Source organism: Yamadazyma tenuis, chromosome 6 (genome assembly GCF_029203305.1).
Source record: "Yamadazyma tenuis chromosome 6, complete sequence".
NCBI classification, from domain to species: domain Eukaryota; kingdom Fungi; phylum Ascomycota; class Pichiomycetes; order Serinales; family Debaryomycetaceae; genus Yamadazyma; species Yamadazyma tenuis.
The window spans coordinates 1,072,409-1,094,873 of NC_089466.1; the positions used below are offsets into that span (position 1 = coordinate 1,072,409).

The following is a 22,465-nucleotide window of genomic DNA, read 5'->3' on the forward strand; positions in this document are numbered from 1 at the left end:
ATAGTGTCTGCAATCTCCATGGTCAATAAGTATTGTGGAATGATTATTCATGCCTTGGACACGTTAATAGACCAAGATGAAGGAGATGGCCAAGTCTTCTAATGAACTGTACATTAAATTTACATAGATTCTAATACAATCTCAACAGTGTTGGGATGAATAGGCTTGAACAATGATGGCGGTGGCGGTTTGAATATTCATGGACCGGATGACTCCAACTTGTTTGATTTCGACACACAAGTCTAATTCTGCCAATAGCTCTCCAGGAACACCTTCTCTCTCTTTACCCAACAAAATCAATGACTTCTGGGGGAACTTGAGGTCGCTGTTCAACTCCACCGAGTTGTCTGTTTGCTCGAGTCCAATCAAGGTGTATCCCTCCTTCTTCTTTTGTCTCAAAAACTTCACTATATCGGGAACTGCTACTTCGATCATGGGCATCCAGTGGTCAGCGGTAACCGCCACATTTCTGAACTCGTTGTGGTCTTTGATGCTTATATCATGTAGAGTCAACAATCCTGCCCCCAAAACATCACACAACCGACAAATACCACCCAAATTTGGTGGTTTATCGACTAGCGACGAAACCACTATAAGGTCGCTTCTTTTCACCAAGGTGTTTTTATCGCTATCATCCAAGTCCATGACCGTGCTCCAAGCTCCACTTTTTGTTTGGAGTGGGTTTTTGTTGAGCATTTCATGCTTGTTGATGCCAAAAGTGGGTTTGGCCAAAGACTTTTTTCTGTCCTTGATCCATAGGTCCTCACAGTCCTTCCCAATTGGGATATTCAAATATCCAATCTGATCAGACGTCAAGTATCTTTTATACTGGGCTTCGGATATGAACTCGACATCGTGATGACTGACTCTTAATAAAAGCACACCCGCAAGATTCACCAATGTGTGGTCCTTCTCCATGTCCCACAATAAAGCATCCCCATTTCGGTACGCACCCAAAATGGTGTTGCTGAGGGCACTTTCATACATGTTGGTAAGAACTTGACTCAACTCCGGTGCCACCTGGATGTGTTTTTCCTCCATCATTGGATAGACGGTACAGATCAAAGATGTTGAAAAGTGTCTTACTGTCGCCTTGTTTGAAGTTGCACAAGGAATGACTATGAGAAGTAATCTCTCCAAGTATTGTTGTTGCTTTTCTAACGGCAAGTGGTTGATGAAGAGAACCAACACTCTTTGGTAGGAACATATCAAGGAGGGTTTCATCTCCTTCAAGTCAAGCAAACCTCTCAAGTCGGTGAAGAGTTGGTCTTGTAAATCAGTATAGTCTCCCAACTTCAATGCAACAATCCACTCAATGTAGATTCTAACAAGCGGACTGGGGTCACTGTCAAGTAACTTGATGAATTGCTGCAAATATTCAAGGAGGTTGGTGTTGTTTACCTTAGTAATGATACAGGCAATTATGGTGAACACTCGGATCCGAGTCCATTGTTCATATCCATCGTTGCATCTCACCACTTCAAATAAGTTGTAAGACTTTTGATTCTCGACGATAAATTCCAAAAGCTGGGAAGCAAAGTCCGACGATTTGATTGACGAATAAATCGCCATAAAGTTGACTTCACTGGAGACTTCATGAACATTGTATATGTCCAAGTACAAATCAGAGCCGTCTTGACCGAAATTTTCATCAAACAACCTTCCTATAACGCTTTCCAACTTAAATGCATTGGAACTCAACTGGTACATTACAAGACCGTCAACCAAGGTCTTGCAAAGCCAGTAAGATCTGGAAAAGTTCTCATGGTGATATACTTGATAGTCAGAAATGCACTTGGCCAAAGTAGGCAATAAACCTCTTCTTCCCACAGCATTTTCAATCACTGAGCTGCAAAATGCAACCAACGAATCAGACAATGACGGTACTTCCAATGCCATGTCTATAATCTTTGGGTGAAGAAGGGCTTGAATAATGGCTTTGTGTAGGTCCTTTTGGTTCAACTGCAATCTGGTGGAAGTTAAGTTGTTCCAGACTTCCAATAAAACATCCAGGATACCTGAAATTTGGTCCTTCGAAATATTCAGATCCAATAACACCGCTAAGAAGGAAACAACGGATATGTTTGACTGGTAGCTCACCAAGTTGGATGGAATAATAGTTAAAATAGCATCAATATCACCACTTTTAAACACCTTTTTTGTGGTCAAGATTTCAAGAGTTCTCAAGAACTGTCCGACCATGTCTTCTTTCACTTTGTAGAAGTCTTTCGAGTTGATGCTTGCAGTCTTAGAGTTGACAAACATACGTTTTTTGAACAGCACCAAAGAGCCCAAGTCAAAAGCCTTCAAGTTTGTGTCGTTAACCAAGCTGTTCAAGAACTTATACTTGACCACCAGCACCCGAAGCACCTCCTCGTCGTTCAGCTCAACGTCTTCTTGAACAGAATTCCACAAACTGCTCAACTCTAAGGTGTTTGGAATAGACGAAGACCTGGCCAAAACCTGGTAAATATCGGGGTCTTGAGGCTCGTTGACTAACTTCTCGAGGTGAACATTCAAATACTGTTTGAACTGGGCTGATTCAAACGAGTGGAGATCCAAAGAGGAGCCAATCAAATTGGCCACGACCTTTGTTCTGTCAATATATTCGAACTGAGAACCCAAAACTGACCTGAAATATAAAGACACGGCGTTGACAAAATCACTTGCAAAATCGAGCTTGAAATCGTCCGGAGAAGCCATGTTTTGAAGCAAATACTTCTTGATATCTTCAAAGTTCTCATTAACCAAAGCAGAACCGTTGAACCTGATAAACCGTTCCATTGCTTTCAAAAACGAGGAAACTTCAAACTTAAAGCTCAACACTAACCTCAAGGTTATGGTCTGCAAAGTCTTGTGGAACAAGAATCCTTCAGATGCTATTTCAAATAAGGAAACCAATTTCTCTCCAGCTTCGGAGAATTCCAAAATCTGCTTTCCTTGGAGCCCTTTGTAGATACCAAGTAGAACATATATTTTGGAAGGATCAAACGCATCCTTAACATTGCTCAAGACTTTCAAAAATGTGTTCACCAACACCCGAGACTCCTCTTCCGTGTTGCAGCTTTGAATAATATCGGCTATAAAGTCACACATTATATCCCCATATGAGCATTGGTCCTCAACCACAATTAAGTGGTTTGCAAGCATCATATACGGCAAAAAGATTGTTTCCAAGACTGGTAATGCATGTTTGATCAAGAACAAATTGGATGATGGAATTGAGTAGAGAAGGTTCAACGTGAACTTCCTGACAGAGTCGTTGCCTGCTCTGAATCCGGTGGATAATAAACTGAAGCCCCAGGATGGGTGAATTGACGAGTCTGGGGAAATCAACAGAATAATGTCACCAGATGCAGCTTCCGTTTGGTGGAGCGATGTGTCTATTGCAACAATCTCAAATACAGTGAAGAACCGTTCCCACTCTTTCATGTATAGTGACTTCTCATCTATTTTAAACTCGAAAATGGAATTATGGATGTCAGCATTGATTTGAAGAATAGATAACTTCAAGATTGAAAAGCACAACTTTCTATGTTCATGAAGCTCGCTAGTGAGCCCTCCTTGCAAGTAGTCGAAGTATTTTGAGTTCAGCAAAATGACTGATTGGTAAAATGTATCACTGGTAAAATTAGCGTTCAGATTATTCAAATACCGAAGCCATACAATATAGGCATTTGTACAGTGGTAGTTGGATTTTGTCTGGATTAACAAGAAGATTATGTTCCACAAAAAGTCTGTGCCAAGAGTCTTCCGGGTAATGGTATCGATTCTCCATTTAAATGTCTTCAAAGCCTGAGCATTGATTTCCTCAACATCGATAGCTACTAAGAAACATAATATTTGATCCACTTTGAAATCAGTTTCGAACGAGGTTTGAGCAAATACGAGCTCCAATACCTTCAACAAGTATACTATGTAGTCTTGTTCGAGAGCCTCACCTTTGTGGCTCACGATCTCACTAGACTCCAAAATGGCTTTTATACCAGGAACAAACTTGTTCATAGAATGTTTTATATGAGCAGAGAGTGCTCTTTTGATCTGGCAAATGGCAAGTTCGTAGAGCTGTGGAAGTTTTCCACACATTTGGATCATGTTCTTCAAGTATTGTTCTTCATGGACAGAACTGATGACATTTTCGACGAAGGGACTCACAATCGAAATCACTGGAGCTTTATCTTCAATCTGGTCCAACAAGTCACACAAGCCAGGGATGCTTTCGGGGGATTCCCCAATATTTTGGGCAAGTTCCACGCCTATGGCGGCCACCTTTTGGGGGTCTAAAAACCTGGAAACCAACAGTAGCGACATGTTTGCAGATGAGGTCTATAATTTTTCAGTCTTCGCGCTGCCAGAGCTGGGAAGATGCGATGCGATTTTGCAGCTATCAGCAGAAGGATATACTGAAAAGAGAATACACTATTTGAACACGAACGCTTGCGATCATGTCGTGCTAACAATCATTTGGAGGTACCCGCTCTTATTATTCGAGAATTAATGAGTTTTTCTATTCCATTTTTAGGCTGTCCTTGAAAAGAATACTGTAATAACCACACGTACCCGTTACACTCATCTCTGGAGACACCCTAAAAGGTATCCTATTCATCACATGATTCTCTGCTGTTGTTTCTGGGTCTATTTCCCGATTCCGGTGATGGATAGCAGTTCCGGCGTTATCTTATACCATCGCTAACAACTGCACGCGCGCGCGAAAACGGCGGAATTGAAACCTCTTTTGGCCGTTATCTGAGTCAACATATCCAATCCTTTTCTTCAAAACCAGTTTCCGTATCTACCAACCTCTGTGATGGAGTCAGTACACGTCGCAACACTCCAGCACATCCAGCACGTCTTGGAAACCTACCACGCCTACAAACTCGAGGTGCTCCTCGTTCTCACTTTCGCTATTGGTGCAGTTTTCAGGGTCTCTCAAAAGAAAGCTGCTGCAAACTCATCCAAACCCAGCTTCTACTCTTCCTCCGACGATTATGTTACTCCCACAATCAAGCCTGCTGATCTGAAGTTTGTATGGAACGAAACCCCTGCTTTGAAGTCCTATCCCTTTAAGGATGCAGAGTATAAGCTCACCATGGGAATCAAACGATTAGATCCCCAGGACTGGCTTTTGATCGAACCAACTTACTTGGATCACATTGAAGAAAAGATACGCATTACCACCAACTCCCACACGGAGTACGGTGACTTTGACTTGAGGTCCAGTACCTTGTTCGTGACTCCCGAGTGCGCTCCTGCCATCAGAGAATTCTACGATATTGTCGTACAATACATGTGTGACAAGTACCCCAAGTACTTTCAGGTGAAGGGAAGCCGGGTGTTCAACTCTATCACCGGCCAGTACCTTCCTCGGGCTGCGAGCGAGAAGGTAGAGCCAATCGAGTATTTGGACTATTTGGTGAAAAATATCGAAGAAGACGTGATATTCATGCTAAAACCCCAGGACAACCCGGAATCCGAGTACTACTTCAAGGGAGGCATCTTTGCATTTGCAGCTGGATTTGACCCCAAAGACAAGTTCAACACTCCCATGACATCTATTCATCAGCCTATTCCAGGGTATGAGAGTAAGCTCAAAACATCGATGAACCGGTTTTTCAACCGAATCACCCCTGGACAGTTTGTAACCAGAAGCAACTTCTCACTACAAACCCACAACCTATTTTTTGTGCACGATCGTAACAAGGGCCACAATCGACCAGAGGACGAGGTTGTGGAGCCTAAAAAGGAAGAAGAGTTGGACTTTGATAAGCAAGTGCATTATAGAAGTGAAAGACAAGTATTGACGAGGTTGCCGAAGACGGGTGCAGTGGTTTTCACCATCCGGACGTACTTGCTTCCACTTAGTGAGGTCAAGAAAGATGGAAAAGAAGTGTGTGCTAGGCTTAGTGGAGCAGTTGAAAAGTTTCCTGAGGATATCAGAACCTATAAGAATGCCCGAGAATGGGGAGATGCGGTGATCAGCTACTTGAGGAGATAGGGTTTTAGGAGTATTTATAGAGGAGCGGTGTTGGAATATTTATTATTAGAGGAGTGGTGTAAGAATATTTAATAGGGGTATGTACTATGTAATACAGATAGGACTAGTCTCAAAGACTTCTAGAGCTTGACTACCTCCTCTCGGATTTCCTCCCAGATGTCAAGGTTCTTCTTGGCCCAGTTCACTAGAAACCCGTTGTAGCACAAGAGAATATCGTAAATCACCTTTAACTGTTTCTTGTGGAAATTCTTGAAGTTCTTGTTAAGCTCATCCGCAATATATGAGATGTCTCCAAGCATGATATCCTGGCACTTTTCTAACGTATTGATTTTGGTCTTCAAATCGCTGATTCTATGCTTCCTAGTTTCCTGAGGATTCTGGTCCATAATGTCACTGACATACTGGGTGATCTTCTTGATGGAGTTCATGTTGGGGAACTTGAATCGGGAAGCATACGAATTGTTGGGAGCATTCTGATCTAGTTGGTACCGTCTCTGCTTGGACACTGGGTCCGAGTTGATGGCGTTTTCAATAGTGGCAGTTTCTTCTTCGACTTTCAACAAGCCCTGAAGTGTCGCCTTCTTCTCCTTCAACTCACTGTCAAGCATCTTCTTCTGTCTGTCCTTTCTCCTCTGGAACTTCTGGATAAATCTCAACGTGGTGGAGTACTGGACTTCTTCTCCTAAGGGCTCGGAGAACTTGGTTTCTAAGTCACTGATCAAGGCATTTATAGTGATGTATGACCGATCAAACACCTGGCCCATCTTGTCCAAGATAATATTGAGCTTCCCAACGTCCTTATCTTCGCCCTGTTCCTGGGACTTGGTTCTGATTATGGGTGCGTCGGCGAGCAACAACGAAAACGAGTTGAAAACGGTGCCTAGCTCGGTGTAGTCGTTGGCTAGTCCGATGAAATTGTCCATGATCTTCCTGTTGATGTCGTCCAAATGAGACGTGTTGACGGTTTCAATACTATCGCTGTTGAGGTCGTTTTCGTTCGAGTCCTTGGGAGAAAGGCTGTTACTGTCTTCTGAGGCAGTGGTCGGGACCAGGTTTTCAGGGTCACCCCCACCACTACCATTGATCAACTTGCCGGTGGACTTTCCGAGCTTCTTGGAGTTCTCCAGGATCGTGTTCAAAAACCCCATATTGATGTTGGTGGTGAAATGAGGTAGACTGGCGTATACCGCATCGGTCTTCAACCCGTTCTCGGGGTTCAGGTGATAGATGTCCTTGGGCAATTGGTTCAGAATCAAGTTGATCTCGTCCTGCCAGTTGGTGTTGGGGTCTAAGAACTTGCTAAAAAACTCGAGGTTTCTGATCTGGCGGATGTTGAGGCAGTTATTCAAGAAACTGGTGAGAAGTCGCTTGCGGTGCTCAATGAGCTTGTTGGAGTTGAGATGCGTCGAATTGATGTACGAGTAGTTGTTTGTCAGCTCCTTTTGTTTGGGGCTAACGATGTTGCTGCCCTTGCTGGTGACTATATTGTTCAAGATGGAGAAGTTGATGTAGTTCTTGGGGGGGATGGGAGGAATGATCACCAATGGAAACACCTTCGTCAAGATCTCTCGAAGACTCTCAAAGTCGCTATACCGTCGGCGAGTCTGGACCTCTTCTTTGTTGTCTTCGTTGATCAACTTGATGGTATAGACGATATACTTCTTCAGAGAATTCAGCATTCCTTCACTCGAGTTATTGGCTTCGGTGATTTGCACCTTCATGTTGGAGCTGGGCCGGAGAAGCCTCATCACCCTGCTTTCGGTGTTAATTTGGATCGAGCCGGTGGTGGTGGCTTCGGTGTCAGTAGACCCGTCACCGTTTGATTTGGGGTTTGTGTAGAGAAGGACAGACTCTTCGGGACTGGCAAATACCGGGGCCAGGGCGTCGCCAGCGGCATCCACCACGTCCACCTGATGGTTTTTCACTCGGTCGGGGCCACCATCCCCGTGCAAATTGGTGGTATGCACATGGTTCTTATCGTTGATCATGCTTGATAGCAGAGTGTGATCAAAGGGATTGTTGTCTTCGTCGGCGAATTGATCTTCAGGTAGAGTTAAGGCGCCGGCGCCGTGCAATTGGTCGGTGGTTTCAGGGGTGGGTCCGGTATCTGCAGGGGTGTCTGGGTCTATTTTGTCTGTAGACATCGGTGGCATCCTTTTGAGGTTTCCTTAGGAGCGCTATCGCGAAGTGTGGGAGTGCGTGGGCGTGCGCATGTTAATCGCTTGGGGATGGGTCAGAAGGCGTGTGCGTACCCGTCCAAACATCGCGACCTTTTGGTGGCTCTGTTTGTTTAAAACATCCCAACTATGGCAGATGATCTGATGGACGTGGAAGTCGTCAATGTGGTTATCGAGACTCGCTTTGCCCAGATACTTGAGATCCTAGGAAGGCAACCACCTGAAGACCAGGACCCATTTACCCTTGTGCAACAATCCCGGGACGTGGCGTCCACCAAAGCCCTTCAAACTAAAGACCTCATGTTTGAAAATTCCACTCCCGAGCTTGAGCAGGAGTTTGTCAGCTGGCAGTTAGAAACCAAGTTGTGGCACTTGGCAGAGATTCTCTACAGCTTTCGTTTGGCTCGAATTGAACCTCATAAACTGTATGGCTTCTCTTCTGTTCCGGTGGTGGAAGAGAACTTCAGAAAGCAAAATACCAAGTTGGCCGAGATTATCATGATCATTGAGTGGATCCAGGTGAATTCCCCCCTTGTGGACACGTCTAAGGTTCCAATTGCCACCAAGTGGAACAATACGAAGAGATCGGTGCAAACCAGGGACTTAAAGGTGTTGGCCGAATCCACCTCCGAATCTGCCCAGGACTATGTCAGTGAATTGGACCCTGACGGGCCATTGCGCTCAGGCAAACGCTTGCATTCCGAAGACGTCAAAACTGACGATGAGGTGTTTAAAATCATCTACAAATTGGTGTTGTATCGAAATTTTGACGAAGCTATCACCATCGCCAACGAAACTGGAAACTATCCGTTATCGATGATTTTGGTGGGTGATATGCTCCCGTACTTGGACACTAAGTTGGACGGGGAATATATTGAAGAACGCAGCATTGAGTTGACCACTTCCCAGGGTTGCAGGCATAAGTTGATGTGGTACCAAGCGGTATACAAATTATCGCAACAGACCAACTTGAACAAATATGAAAAGCTCATCTACAACTATCTCAGCGGAGCCAATATCCTGGAAAACCTCAAGGAAGCCCCTGACTGGGATGAATGTTTGTTGTTGTACTGTAACCAAGTGATGGTCAGTGAGTTGTTGCAGTTCTACAACCAGTTTTATAAAAAAGAGGTCAGTGAGACCCTTGATATTATCATCCCCAAACCACAAATAGATGGCATCGATGCCATTTTGAACGCTTTGCTGACCGTCGGTAACTCCGTGGGAGAGAGCTCTAGACATCCAATACGAATCATTACGGGAGGAGTGATGATCAAGAAGATTTCGCCCTTGGTGACCGACACGGCCACTTCGCATTCGAGTAGCAACAACAAAGTATACGAAAACACCTCTCTATTGAGGATATTGGTGCACTTAGCCATCTTCTTGAGATGGACGGACGCAGAGCATATTGATCCCACCGACTTCACCAAGTTGGTCATTCTTTACATCAAAAAATTATCCACTGTGGGACTCAACAAGTTGATCCCATTTTACTTACAGTATATTCCTGGAGATATCGAGGCTGTTGAGTACTACTCGGATCTCTTGTGTTCCATTCGGTCCAAGGAAGAAAAACTTCAACAGATTCAAATCTGCAAAAAATTGGCATATTTCAATGCTCCCATAAATTCGTCCACAGGCGAGGAAAGACTTAATGTTGTATTGAAGAGGACGGTGGAAAAAATATTGGACAAAACAGAATCCCATTACCAGCCAAGCTTATTCATAACTATCAAGGACCAGTACAACACAATAGACGAAATTGATGAAGAGTTATACGAGTCTGCTGACTATTTGTTGGCTAACTCCATGTATGAAGATACCATAATTGTGTCAATGGTTATAATAAAACGGTTCTTGTTATCGGGAAAACTAGCAGCCTTGAAGGAGTTTGCAAAGGAAAAGAACTTTAAGCAAATAGTGAACAGTTATGACAACGACTTGGGTATCAGGCAGTTCAATAGTGAAAACTTCACGTCATCCAGTCCTTCAATAAGCGAAGAAGACCGGGAAGAGTTGTTAAATTACGATTTATTGATCAAGGGCCTCAACTCTATTTCTGAGTGGAAGAGGTTTGTTGAAGACAACGGAAAAAACAAGACCAACTTCAAAACCAAGGATGTGCATCATTCGATCAACAAGATCACTACTCAATTAAACGACTTGGTGATGAGATGGTTCGTTAACACTCCAAATGAGCTTTTGAGGGAATTTAGAAACCTCTACGTTCCCTACCTTGTGATTGAATTACTCAAAATATATGAATTCTCCCGATTCAATAACCCTGAGTACTTGAACAAGTCGTTTGACTTGATCAAACTGGTGGCTAATGAAGATGAAAATGACTTGCTTGTCTGTTTCATGAAAAGTGGAAAGCTCAGCGAGTTCTTGAGTAAATGTGGAGAAGTAGCGTTGGCCGCTAGCGAAAAGGGTGTCACGGGCATCTTTGTATAGCCAAGTGTATAATATGTATATATATTAATTCTGTTTTAGTTTAATGAAGAAGCCTTCTCATACAATAAATCAACCACACTGGATAAATGCTTGACCAAATCCAAAGACGCTTCATAGGTGGAATCCTTCTTTGGTTCATCATAGATGTTTAACCAGCCATTACCTTGGTCCAAAACCCCATAGAACACCTTATCCAAGATCATTTGCGACAACTTTCCTTCCACCTGTTGCAAGTTCAAGCCTATTGTCTTGGAGATGTGGGACAACTCCACACAGCTGTAACTCTCGATAATCTTCAAGAGATTCTGTTCCAATAGATTGTCATACAAGGCGTTAAAGTGGTTCTTAATAATAGGATCAGACTTCAATTCGGTGGAATATGTCAATAAGGCCGATTCGAAATCTTTCAAGGATCTGTTTGAGTAGGCGTCAGCTATGGCCTTCATGGCATCAATGTCCTTGGACTGGAACTTCATGACGTTTTTATGTCCCAAGATATTGTTAATGTCATCCACCAAGTTCAACATGACTTTGGTCAACAACATATATTTCAACACCGTTATGGCCTCGGGGGCGTCTTGGGAATTGTACCCTTCAAAACTCTCATAGAAGTAGGAAAAGGCGGTCTTATAGTCACCTTCCTCCGAGTTCAATATACCACTCTGGCAATCCAATTCAGCCTGTAATAAAGTAGGACAGTAAATGGAATTGGCCGAGGTTCTGGCGCCAGTCAATGAAGCCCTTGACTTGGGGATGTTCCTCAACGCATGGTAAATCTTCGATTCCAACAACTGCACCTCCACCAACGAAGACTTGTCATCCAACTTCTTGTATTCCCTCAACAACTCAGTGATGAATTTTAAACTCTCTTGGTACAGGCCCTTTGTGTACAACAATGAAGACAACTTCAACTGTAACGATTGCCTCAAGAATGACAACTTGTTTTCAATGGCCCAATCAATGCATTCTCTTGTAGAAGTGATTTGCAAATCAATGGTATCAGTCAAGGTATCAAAGTCCTCGATCAAGGTCTTGACGATTTTGGCAGTCTTGGACTTTGCAAACTTTCCCAACACAGCCCTCGACTTTGTGATCAAGTCGCTCAACTTCTGGGGCTGGTTTTGACTTTGGTATATCTTTCCCAACTCCAAGATTCCCAGTTCTTGTTCCTGGAGCACCTTGTGAGAGGGCTGGCCGTCATTGGACTTTTCCGATATGATGTCCCAATACTTTGTTTCTGCTTCGGCGTAGTGGCCGTTGGAAGCCAACTCTCTGGCTTCAATCAACGCTTCAGAGGATGCTGACATTGTTGAAGGTGAGTTCGCTGTGTATTTGCCATCAACAACTTTCGCGAAAGGGCCTCGATTGAAACCGCACGACTGACTTTTTTTTTCCACCAGTACATGTTTGCAGCAACGTCCAAACGAAGTATACTAAGCTTGGGGTCCGGTGGTATATATTCCCGAGGTGTAATTATACCGCTCAATGTCCGGGCTTTGAGTGTGTCTTCCCGCTTGGCCAAAGACCCATTTCCTGTCACCCTGAAGCAAATCCAGCATCAGAAGAAAATTGACAACTTACCCAAATGGCGACAATGGGCAATTTATCTCAACAGCCAGGAGTTCAAGCGCAGTGCGACCGTTTACTACGTGGGAGGGTTTGTGGTGTTGTGTGTGGCGTTCTACTTCTACATGAGAGATCGGTACTATGAAGATAGGCAAATCGAGCACATTAAAAAGAAGTATCTGGTGGATCCTGCAAGTCTTAGCGAATATGAGTATTTGAAGCTCAAGGCCAACAGCAACGAGAAGTTGCGTCCACGAGAAGAAAAAAAGTACCGGCTTTACCAGATGATGAGAAAAGAGTTCAGACGTAAGAACATGCTTTCCAAGGACGTGATGTTCGAGCCCACGCCCGAGTCTTTGGATCAGTGGTACCAGCAGCAGGCGCGGATTGGCACGAAGCCTATTCCCGAGATCGAGGGCCAGCACGAGGCGGTGGAGGTTGACAGCAAGGAAAAGGTCCCATTGTCGAACCATGACAATCCACATATTGCCAACCCCGAAGATACCACAGCGTTCTTCGAGGCCAAGGCCGCCGACTACGACAACGAGATCAAGTGGGAGGAACGGGCGGTTCTCATGGGAAAGAGAAGAAAGTGGTTAATGAAGCAGTTGAAAGGAGATACGCTTGAAGTGGCATGCGGAACCGGTAGAAATATCCCATATTTTGAGCCAGCAGCGGTGGACTCGATCACGTTCTTGGACTCATCGAGCAAGATGATGGAACTCACAGAGGAGAAATTTCGGCAAAAGCATCCCCGATTCAAGAAGGCCGCATTCACGGTGGGAAAGGCTGAAGATCTTGTGGAGTTGACCAAGGGTAACGATGATATCAAGTACGACACGATCGTGGAGGCATTTGGCTTGTGTTCACACGAGGACCCAGTCAAGGCTTTACGGAGCATGGGCCAGTTGTTGAAGCCTGGGGGGAGAATCGTGTTGTTGGAGCATGGCCGTGGTACCTGGGACTTTATCAACAACCACTTGGACTTTAGGTCTGACAAGAGAATGCAAACGTGGGCATGTAGATGGAACTTGGACATTGGCGAGCTTGTGGATGAGGCTGGGCTCGACGTGACGTATGAAAAAAGGGTTCATTTTGGTACTACGTGGATGTTGATTTGTAAGAGGCCTGAGGATTCTATTAGTATTGATGAGAAGCCGTTTTATAACAAGTTATTTGGCAAGGACTTTGAGCCAATCAAGAAGCAGTAGTTGTACATAGGGTAGAGTATATTATATTCGACCAGAGTTTCCGTAGAAGTGTTCAGGTGCTGAAAGTCACAAGGAAAGAGTACACACAATGAACATGAGTACAGACACAGTATTAAGCTAGGCACGATGAATGTGGAACAGAATAACTTGACAGACATAATCTTGAGATACGGTGTTGCACCTAAAGATATATGCCAGAATCGGCACCAGAATTCCCAGCATCACCATTACCACCAGCATCACCATTACCACCAGCATCACCATTACCACCAGCATCACCATTACCACCAGCATCACCATTACCACCAGCATCACCATTACCACCAGCATCACCATTACCACCAGCATCACCATTACCACCAGCATCACCATTACCACCAGCATCACCATTACCACCAGCATCACCATTACCACCAGCATCACCATTACCACCAGCATCACCATTACCACCAGCATCACCATTACCACCAGCATCACCATTACCACCAGCATCACCATTACCACCAGCATCACCATTACCACCAGCATCACCATTACCACCAGCATCACCATTACCACCAGCATCACCATTACCACCAGCATCACCATTACCACCAGCATCACCATTACCACCAGCATCACCATTACCACCAGCATCACCATTACCACCAGCATCACCATTACCACCAGCATCACCATTACCACCAGCATCACCATTACCACCAGCATCACCATTACCACCAGCATCACCATTACCACCAGCATCACCATTACCACCAGCATCACCATTACCACCAGCATCACCATTACCACCAGCATCACCATTACCACCAGCATCACCATTACCACCAGCATCACCATTACCACCAGCATCACCATTACCACCAGCATCACCATTACCACCAGCATCACCAGAATCTCGCTCTAACCTGAAGCCTCTCCTCATCAACTCTGTGTCTATCACCCCTACCCTCTGCCTCTGCCTGTCCAAAACTTCAGTATTCTCTCTCACCACCTCCGCATAAAGCTTCGCATCATCGTCATCCTCAGTCAAACCCTCAATCTCGACCCCCAAATGAGCGTTGGTAGCCTCCAACTTCGCCACCGAGTTGGTGAGCTGTGTCCTCACCGAAACAAGTGCATCGTCCGGTAACTCTTGCACAGACACCTGGAACTCATCTAATGTAATAGGCTGGGAATCGGCTGACATGAAGTTGATGAGATGCTTTTCGCGAAAATGCCAAACCACAAAAGATCAATGTTGCGAGTTCTTCTGAGACCACAGGTGTTTCGTGGCTCCCTCATGGCGATACGAGCATACGCCGATACCGGGGAGATAACAGTACCCCTAATACATCCACTCCTTCTCAAGCGAGCCCAAACCATGCAGCAGGAGTTCTCCCAACTTGAATCCAAAATCGCTGGCGGCAGCTACGACGCAGAAACCAACCGCAAATTCTCCACCGTCTCTGGAATTCTCGAGCACCTCGACCGCTACAACAAGGACATTGCTACCATAGAAGGCCTCCAAGAGATCCAAGATCCCGAATTGATGGACGACGTGCAACAGGAATTGGAATCCATTCTTCCCAACCTCATGCGCTCCACCACTATTTTACAAAATAAGCTCTTACCGCCCATTAAACACGCAGACCTACCGTGCATTCTCGAGTTACGTCCTGGGGTGGGTGGATCAGAGGCGGCGCTTTTTACCGCCGATTTGGCCAATATGTACCTCAATTTTGCCAATCAGATGCGGTGGAAACACCAGGTGCTTCTGAAACACGAGAGCAGCAGCGGCTTTGTCAATGAATTTATTCTCAGCGTGGACGAACCTGGTGCCTACAACCGGTTACGGCACGAGAGCGGAATCCATCGAGTGCAGCGGATTCCTGCCACGGAGTCCAAAGGTCGGATTCACACGTCGACAGCCGCGGTGGTGGTACTTCCCAAATTTAGCGATGGGGACGAGAAATCTCTTGCGGCAGACGAGCGCCTGTTTAAGCCGGGCGAGGTACGGGTCGATACGATGCGGGCGGGTGGCAAGGGTGGCCAGCACGTCAATACTACCGACTCGGCGGTGCGGTTGGTGCATCTTCCTACGGGGATCATGGTGATGCAGCAGGACGAACGATCACAGCCGCGGAACAAAGCCAAGGCATTTCTGATCTTGAGAGCCCGGCTTGCAGCGTTAGAGCGAGATAAGGAGGTTGCAGAGCAGAAGAAGCTTCGGACGGATCAGGTGTCGTCTACCGATCGGTCCGACAAAATCAGAACTTATAATGTACCTCAGAACCGGGTGACGGACCATCGGTGTAACTATTCAGTACATGATGTGGATGGCTGTATGCAAGGGTACAGACTTGGAGAGATTATTGATAAGGTGGAGGAGGGAGAATTCGAGGACCGGTTGCAGGAGCTTATCGGGCACGTGGGTGGTGGTATTTGAAATGATTTGGCTACTTGATCAACGGCTACTCGATCATGGAGCTGAACGATAGTAATGGAGTTCATCTCTTCGACACTTTGACATCGCTTTTAGAGGTCATATTCCACTCACTGATCCAATTTCTCAGTGGGTGTATGGGTCAGAACTTGAAAATTTCTGACCGAAAATTTCTGACCCATACACCTGGCCTCATGTGCCTGTGCCTTTGTCCCTGCGTATTTCATTGTAAAGTCACAAATACAGGTGACACCTGTATATCTTTGTAAATATCTAGTCACAATACAGGTGATACCAGTATTCCAATTAAGGACCTTGTAGGACTATATCATTTGTATATTTGTCTCTGCTTGCTTCACACGCACCCAGACCTCATTGCACTGCAAGCTGCTGCCAAGTCATTGCGAATATAAACTAGGCACCCGCGAAAAAGACACCAGTCAATTTCATTTGTACAACCTTTCATCTCCCACCTATTGTTCGCCAATTCTCCTACGGTATATGAGCCTCCCACCCTCGCTTTAACATCATGACCCCCAGCTTCCTCCTATTAATACTCCTAGCGTTATTCCACTATGTACATAGCATAGGGATGGTGATCGAACCGTGCTTGGAAGGAGACCCTGCCCAGCAGTCAAGCCTCATCAACCTAAGAAACTGTCTCGCCTACCACACAAACAACAACGACCTCATCATGGTCAAGATCGTTAGCGGACCCCAAATCCAATCTCAGACCCTCAACCTCAAGATCTTTGATTCCGAAAACAACTTGTTACGGGTTTCAAACAACTTGGTGGGCGAAATCACCATCATCATGAAAAACCTCAATAACGACCCCATATACGACGAGGGAAACCTGAAGCGGTCACGGGCCAATATCATTGACAGACTCGCATTCCTTAAGAGTGACGAGCACAAGGCTCAGCAGCTCTTGAACAATAACAAGGGCAAGAATCTCATCTACGTGTGTTTTGACAACTTGTATAGCGACAAGTCCTGGTCTTTCCACCCGGAGAACCGTGAAATTGAGTTGACTGTCGACTTGCGGGATGTGTCGAAGATGCAAGGGACCGATTATAACCTTTATTCAAAGTATTTCCACAAGTTTCAATCGACAGAGAATCTGGATCACCGAATGAAGGATATGAGCCAGGTGGAGTTTGACGATGAAATTGCCGTCATTGAGAACGAGTTGAACGACGTGGTCGAAAACTTGAAGAACTCAGCCATCATCTTGAAAAATATTCAGCTCCAGGAATCTAGGTTGCGAGACATCAACGAACAGATCTTTGCTGGATACACCTTCATGACGGTATTAGTATTGGTAGCAATCGTGGGGTTTGGAATATTTCAGACCGTTTACGTCCACCGATATCTCACAAAGAAAGTCATCTATTAAATATATAAGTTTCTTATATCCCTATAGGTTTCCTCTCATCTTCTCGTTCGTTATGACGTCGTCGCAGATTTGCTCCATTGCGTCCTTGTCCACCAACTTGCCCACATTGGCGTATTGAAGACTGGCCTGATATCCCATGGTGATTCTCTGGTCAGTAATACCCAACTCACCGTAGCTTAAGGCCCGAATCACGTTGTAGTACCGAGTGATGGTGTCTCTGACGGTGGTGGGAATGAACTCATTTTTGTCGCTGTAGATCTCCCAAGAACTTTCTTCCTCCAACCGAGTGATCAGTACTGACCCTACACCCGGATTATACGATCCCTGGCCATCGATGGCCGACTGGACCCGGTTGCCGGCGATGTTGCTTTCATTGTTGGTGAAATTGGAGGTGCTGGTCTTACTCAACCAAATGAACCCGTTGATCCCCAAGATCACGCTTACGTCGCCCGAGAGCTTGTGCGTGTGGTTCTTTGATTTGACCACCAATCTGGACGGTACTGTCAAAAATATCCCGTTTCTGAGTTTCCCATACTTCAAGGACCGGGTGTGAAGCGATGCACTGCCATTACTGAAAACACTTTGCACTTCAGCATTCAACAAATCACCCTCTTTCAAGAAGTTTCGCATCTGGAGCTCATCACTCTCAGACTTTCTTCTCAACACTCCGCCCGGCAAATTCACTGATCCTAGCATCAAGATCGCATCTTGTTTTGCACCTATGTCCACTTTCCATCGTTTGTTTCCAACCTCCGTGATTCTTCCAACCACATGGTCCCCCGTCTCCGGTTGATACTTTCCCCGTAACGGTATCACACTCAACAACCGGTTGACTCTCAGTACGTTTCCTGCAACCGATGAGTATATGTTATCGTTTAAAAAGTACGTTCCATGGCCCTTCATCCAAACCGGATCGTCAGTGACAAGTTCTCCTGGGGTGACAATCGAAGTCTGCTCGGCACCGTTGGTTTCCGTGTCCGACATTTCCACGTCCGAATCGATGACGTTGGTCCTAGCAATACTGGGTTTGCTTATACTTATAACGTCAGATACATCCATGGTAGAGTAAAAGATGCTCATCGATTACTTCGCGCTTTTGGGTAGAAAAAAATTAACCGATGCTTAGATGGTTTAGACCTGTTCAACTATCCAAGTTTATTCCCCCATTTCGAGCATTTCATAGACAAAGCAAAACAGAGAGAAGAGATTTTATGATGACACAGTTCGGACCTCCAGTGAACCGCTCCATGACCGAGTTGGACCGGTCTTTTTTCCAGAAACTGGCTACCTTGCTTGTAGCCTGTTTCCCAGACCCCAGCAAATTGGGACAGTTTGTAAAGGAGTGCAAAAAGGACATTTTGTACTTGCCTTCGGTCAAGCACATTGTGGCCGTTGGAAGCATGAAGGGCGTACTTTTGAGAGAAGATATAAATGATCTTGAAACATATAAAAACAAACTTTCTGAAAAGACCACTGAAAAAATCAAGGAATTCGGCATTTTGGTTAAACCCTATGAATTTCACATGGACTATAACTTTTGGAGAGCAGACGACATTTTACGGGCAGTTTTACCCGAAAATTTGTTGGATGAGCTTCCCACTGGTTTTGCTCAGGCTGGGCATGTTGCTCACATAAACTTGCGGGAAGAGTTCAAGCCGTACGGCAAATTGATAGGCCAGGTGATCTTGGATAAGAACAGTAAGGTTGAAACTGTTGTTGACAAGGTCGATACCATCGACACCCAATTTAGAACTTTCAAGATGAAAGTTTTGGCGGGTAGACACGATTTGGTGGTGGAGCAGAGTGAAAGTGGGTGTAAGTTCACCTTTGACTTCAGCAAAGTGTACTGGAATTCAAGGTTAAGTACCGAGCATGATAGACTTATATCCCAATTCGCACCTTGTTCGGTCGTTGGAGATGTTTTTGCAGGCGTGGGGCCATTCGTAGTACCAGCCGGAAAGAAAAATGTGTTTGTGTTGGCCAACGACTTAAACCCAGAATCGTTCAAGTACCTCGAGTACAATATCAAGGCGAACCGCACACAAGACTTTGTACAAAGCTTCAATTTGGACGGTAGACAGTTCATTAGAGAGTCTCCTCAATTATTGTTGAAATGGGCCAACGAAGTCAAATCTGTGAGCCAAAAGAAACTCATTAAAAAGAGGAAGATTTCGCAAGATAAGCCCGCTGAGTACAAGGTCACAACGTTCGATATCCCAAAGTACATCAGCAACTACGTCATGAATCTTCCTGACAGTGCGTTGACATTCTTGGATGAGTTTGTTAGCTTGTACTCGAGAGATCCCGAAGTTGAAAAGATCGTCAAAGAAATCCCCGACTTTAAGCTTCCGATTGTCAATGTCCATTGTTTTGAAAAATTCTCTGCTACAGAACCTGAACCTCCAATGGAAGAATTGCATAGAAGAGTTCACGCTAAAATCGTGAAACTTATTGACCATGCACTACCCTTTGAAGAGTGTGAATTCCACTTGGTAAGAAAGGTGGCACCCACAAAGCCCATGTTCTGTGTGACTTTTACTTTACCCAAAGACGTGGTTTTCAGAAAAGTAGAGTAATTTAGAATTAGTGTATTATAGCCTGTAAATATACCAAGACTCAGTATTTTTAGGTTGGCTGCAAAATAGTTTTATATTTTTCGCAATTCTTACAAAAACTATTAATCTCCTTGCACAAATTCAATGCTGACATTAATACCAATTGAAGATGTTAACTACAAAGACTTGACTTACACATACATGGGCGTGTTCTACTCCCCCAAGTTTCAGCAATTCCTCAACACCACCCAAACTGGTCTTGCCCATTCGTCTTCGGGAGCTGAGTTATCGCTTCTAACGAGAAGTTTGTGCACTTCACTTTCACTATGCATTATTCAATTGGCCATGTTCTGTTTCTTTCGAAACATCTTCAAGTCACTTTATCAACCACGAAGCTACTTTGTTCCACAAGATGAAAGAGTTGAGCCTGCTGAACTGGGATTTTTGAACTGGGTCATACCAACTTTGTCTACAAACATAGACTATTATCTTTGTTTAGGACTTGATACCTACTTCTTTGTGAGATATATAAGCATGATGCTCTTATTCTTTTTAGTTGTGGGGGCTTTGAATATCGTGGTTTTGGTGCCTATTAATACATCCGGTAGCAGTCTGGAATTTAAAGCATCTGGACTTGACCGGTTGAGTTTGTCTAATATTTCATCCTCCAAAGTCCATCTTTTAAACGGTCATTTTATCATGAGCCTAATGACTATTGGATTTTTTCATTTGATGATTGTGTACGAGATGGAAAGCGTGATTAAAATTCGGAAGAGTTACCTTTCTTCAAAGAGACACAGATCCTCAGTTGTCTCCAAGATTTTGTTGATAACCCACATACCCACAGAATTACTTGATATAGAGAGGTTGAAGTCAGAACTTTCCATAATCCCTGGAGGAGTGAAGAATATATGGTTCTTAAGTGACTACAAGAAAATTAATGTTAGTGTCAGAGAAGCAAAGGAAGCGGTGTATGAATTGGAGGTGGGGGAAATAAAATTCATAAAGAAATACCATAAAAAAGTGGGCAACAACCGGTACAAACATTATACAGTAATGAGACAATTGAAACCCAAATTTTATCCTCCGATAAGTATAAACACTAAGCTTCCTTTTGGCAATATCAGCCTAAACATCAATATTCCTGGACTTCTCAGGTTTTTCATATTCCAAAAGAAAGTTGATCAAATAGATTGGAGTGTTGAAAGAATCAAGAAAGCAAAGAAAGCCATAGAGAAAGAAAAGGTTCTTCTTGCCTCAGAACAGCTCAAGAAGTTTAACACAGTGTTTGTACAGTTCAATACCCAGTCTGGAGCTTACACTGCCCATCAGGTGTTGTTGTCACAATCACAAGGATGTATGGACAAAACAGTGATTGAGGTTCACCCTAGGGATGTACAATGGAATAACTTAACGAAGGAGAATCTGGCAACATTATTGGTCCAACGGTATTTGGTTACATTGCTTTGTATCTGCCTAATCATGTTGTACATTATTCCTGTCTCATTCATTGGTCTAATTTCCCAAGTACCTTTATTGACCAAGCTTTTACCCTTTTTAGGCTGGGTGTATTCGTTACCAGAAGAGGTCAGAAACTGTTTTTCCAGTATTTTACCCAGTCTTTTCTTGTCTATTCTTACTTCGGTGATGATGATAACGTTCAGATTCTTGACCTATTACAAGGGAAAGCTCACTGGGGCAGAAATCGAAATTGACCTACAAAGATGGTATTTCAGCTTTCTTTTCATCCAGCAGTTTTTGGTGGTTACTATTCTGTCCAGTATTACTGTAATCTTCAAACAAATTGTTGACCAACCCACTTCCATTCCCGTGATGTTAGCAACAAATTTACCCAAGGCAGCTACTTTTTTCTACAAGTTTATAGCTGTGAGGGCACTAAGTTTTTGTGGGAACAACTTCTTGAGAATTGACCAGTTGATATTGAGAAACACCTTTTACAAGTTATGGGACAAGACACCCAGGCAAAAGTTGGTGAGAGAGACAACACTCTTACCAATAAAGTGGGGTACCACATACCCCATTTATTCTGTTTATGCAGCCATTGGGTTGACATACACCATTATTTCACCGTTGATTTCCGTTTTCGTGGTGCTAATTTTATTTCTTGTATTGACATACTACAAATACTCGTTAAGATATATTTACAGCCACATAAATGAGTCAGAAACATACGGAAGACTCTACCCTTCGGCATTGTTACACCTTTATGCGGGAATCTACTGCTTGGAATGTTGTATGATAGGAGTGTTTTTCTTGCTGAAAGACGCATCAGGAAACTTTCCTATGAACTCACACGGATGGATTATGTCACTCATTCTACTAATGACAGTATTTGGAAACACCACACTATATAACAGGTATCACCGATACTTCTCATATCTACCTATCATCAATGACCGAGAATACCCAGATGACCCACTTGGCACAGACCTCAGTTCCAATTATCAGATGCTTTACTTGCACCCAAATTTCAAGTACGAAATTCCCAGGGTTTGGCTTCCTTCAGACGACTTGGAAGTCGCCCATACCGAAGCCAGGCACTTGGAAGACAATGAAGGAATAGAGTCAATAGTAATTCCTGGATCAACAATTAAGTTTGGCTGGCGAAATCGGTTCCTGGAGATAGTTGTGAGACAAGGGCCTCCAGACTTCAAGTGAC

The 22,465-nt window shown here is 44.3% G+C and overlaps 10 protein-coding genes across 10 annotated transcripts; 5 read left to right on the forward strand and 5 right to left on the reverse strand. All coding sequences in view use genetic code 12, as the record gives it.

Moving 5' to 3' along the window:
* Positions 1 to 141: 141 nt before the first annotated feature.
* PSN45_004742 (tRNA (guanine) methyltransferase) lies at positions 142 to 4,311 on the reverse strand (the record flags this gene model as incomplete). Its single annotated transcript, XM_006686715.2, has 1 exon — positions 142 to 4,311. One exon carries the CDS (start codon positions 4,309 to 4,311, stop codon positions 142 to 144), a length of 4,170 nt encoding a protein of 1,389 aa, XP_006686778.1.
* A 1,803-nt stretch (positions 4,312 to 6,114) lies between these two features.
* Positions 6,115 to 8,139, reverse strand: ATG20 (Sorting nexin, cytoplasm-to-vacuole targeting pathway/endosomal sorting; the record flags this gene model as incomplete). Its single annotated transcript, XM_006686713.2, has 1 exon — positions 6,115 to 8,139. The coding sequence occupies one exon, from the start codon at positions 8,137 to 8,139 to the stop codon at positions 6,115 to 6,117; it is 2,025 nt and encodes a 674-aa protein (XP_006686776.2).
* A 162-nt stretch (positions 8,140 to 8,301) lies between these two features.
* On the forward strand, positions 8,302 to 10,629 carry NUP84 (Nucleoporin nup84; the record flags this gene model as incomplete). Its single annotated transcript, XM_006686712.1, has 1 exon — positions 8,302 to 10,629. The coding sequence occupies one exon, from the start codon at positions 8,302 to 8,304 to the stop codon at positions 10,627 to 10,629; it is 2,328 nt and encodes a 775-aa protein (XP_006686775.1).
* Positions 10,630 to 10,664: 35 nt separating this feature from the next.
* On the reverse strand, positions 10,665 to 11,936 carry RPN6 (26S proteasome regulatory subunit rpn6; the record flags this gene model as incomplete). Its single annotated transcript, XM_006687237.1, has 1 exon — positions 10,665 to 11,936. One exon carries the CDS (start codon positions 11,934 to 11,936, stop codon positions 10,665 to 10,667), a length of 1,272 nt encoding a protein of 423 aa, XP_006687300.1.
* Positions 11,937 to 12,320: 384 nt separating this feature from the next.
* Positions 12,321 to 13,406, forward strand: PSN45_004746 (uncharacterized protein; the record flags this gene model as incomplete). Its single annotated transcript, XM_006687235.2, has 1 exon — positions 12,321 to 13,406. One exon carries the CDS (start codon positions 12,321 to 12,323, stop codon positions 13,404 to 13,406), a length of 1,086 nt encoding a protein of 361 aa, XP_006687298.2.
* Positions 13,407 to 13,587: 181 nt separating this feature from the next.
* On the reverse strand, positions 13,588 to 14,595 carry PSN45_004747 (uncharacterized protein; the record flags this gene model as incomplete). The annotated part of the gene is made up of 2 exons (XM_066158351.1): positions 13,588 to 14,314; positions 14,336 to 14,595. The coding sequence occupies 2 exons, from the start codon at positions 14,593 to 14,595 to the stop codon at positions 13,588 to 13,590; spliced, it is 987 nt and encodes a 328-aa protein (XP_066014448.1).
* A 174-nt stretch (positions 14,596 to 14,769) lies between these two features.
* MRF1 (Peptide chain release factor 1, mitochondrial) lies at positions 14,770 to 17,230 on the forward strand (the record flags this gene model as incomplete). Its single annotated transcript, XM_006686711.2, has 2 exons — positions 14,770 to 15,826; positions 16,422 to 17,230. 2 exons carry the CDS (start codon positions 14,770 to 14,772, stop codon positions 17,228 to 17,230), a joined length of 1,866 nt encoding a protein of 621 aa, XP_006686774.2.
* A 21-nt stretch (positions 17,231 to 17,251) lies between these two features.
* Positions 17,252 to 18,289, reverse strand: rrp4 (Exosome complex component rrp4; the record flags this gene model as incomplete). The annotated part of the gene is made up of 2 exons (XM_066158352.1): positions 17,252 to 17,949; positions 18,049 to 18,289. The coding sequence occupies 2 exons, from the start codon at positions 18,287 to 18,289 to the stop codon at positions 17,252 to 17,254; spliced, it is 939 nt and encodes a 312-aa protein (XP_066014449.1).
* A 188-nt stretch (positions 18,290 to 18,477) lies between these two features.
* TRM5 (tRNA(m(1)G37)methyltransferase) lies at positions 18,478 to 19,806 on the forward strand (the record flags this gene model as incomplete). Its single annotated transcript, XM_006686709.2, has 1 exon — positions 18,478 to 19,806. One exon carries the CDS (start codon positions 18,478 to 18,480, stop codon positions 19,804 to 19,806), a length of 1,329 nt encoding a protein of 442 aa, XP_006686772.2.
* Positions 19,807 to 19,986: 180 nt separating this feature from the next.
* Positions 19,987 to 22,464, forward strand: SPO75 (sporulation-specific protein 75; the record flags this gene model as incomplete). Its single annotated transcript, XM_006687436.2, has 1 exon — positions 19,987 to 22,464. The coding sequence occupies one exon, from the start codon at positions 19,987 to 19,989 to the stop codon at positions 22,462 to 22,464; it is 2,478 nt and encodes an 825-aa protein (XP_006687499.2).
* Position 22,465: the final 1 nt, after the last annotated feature.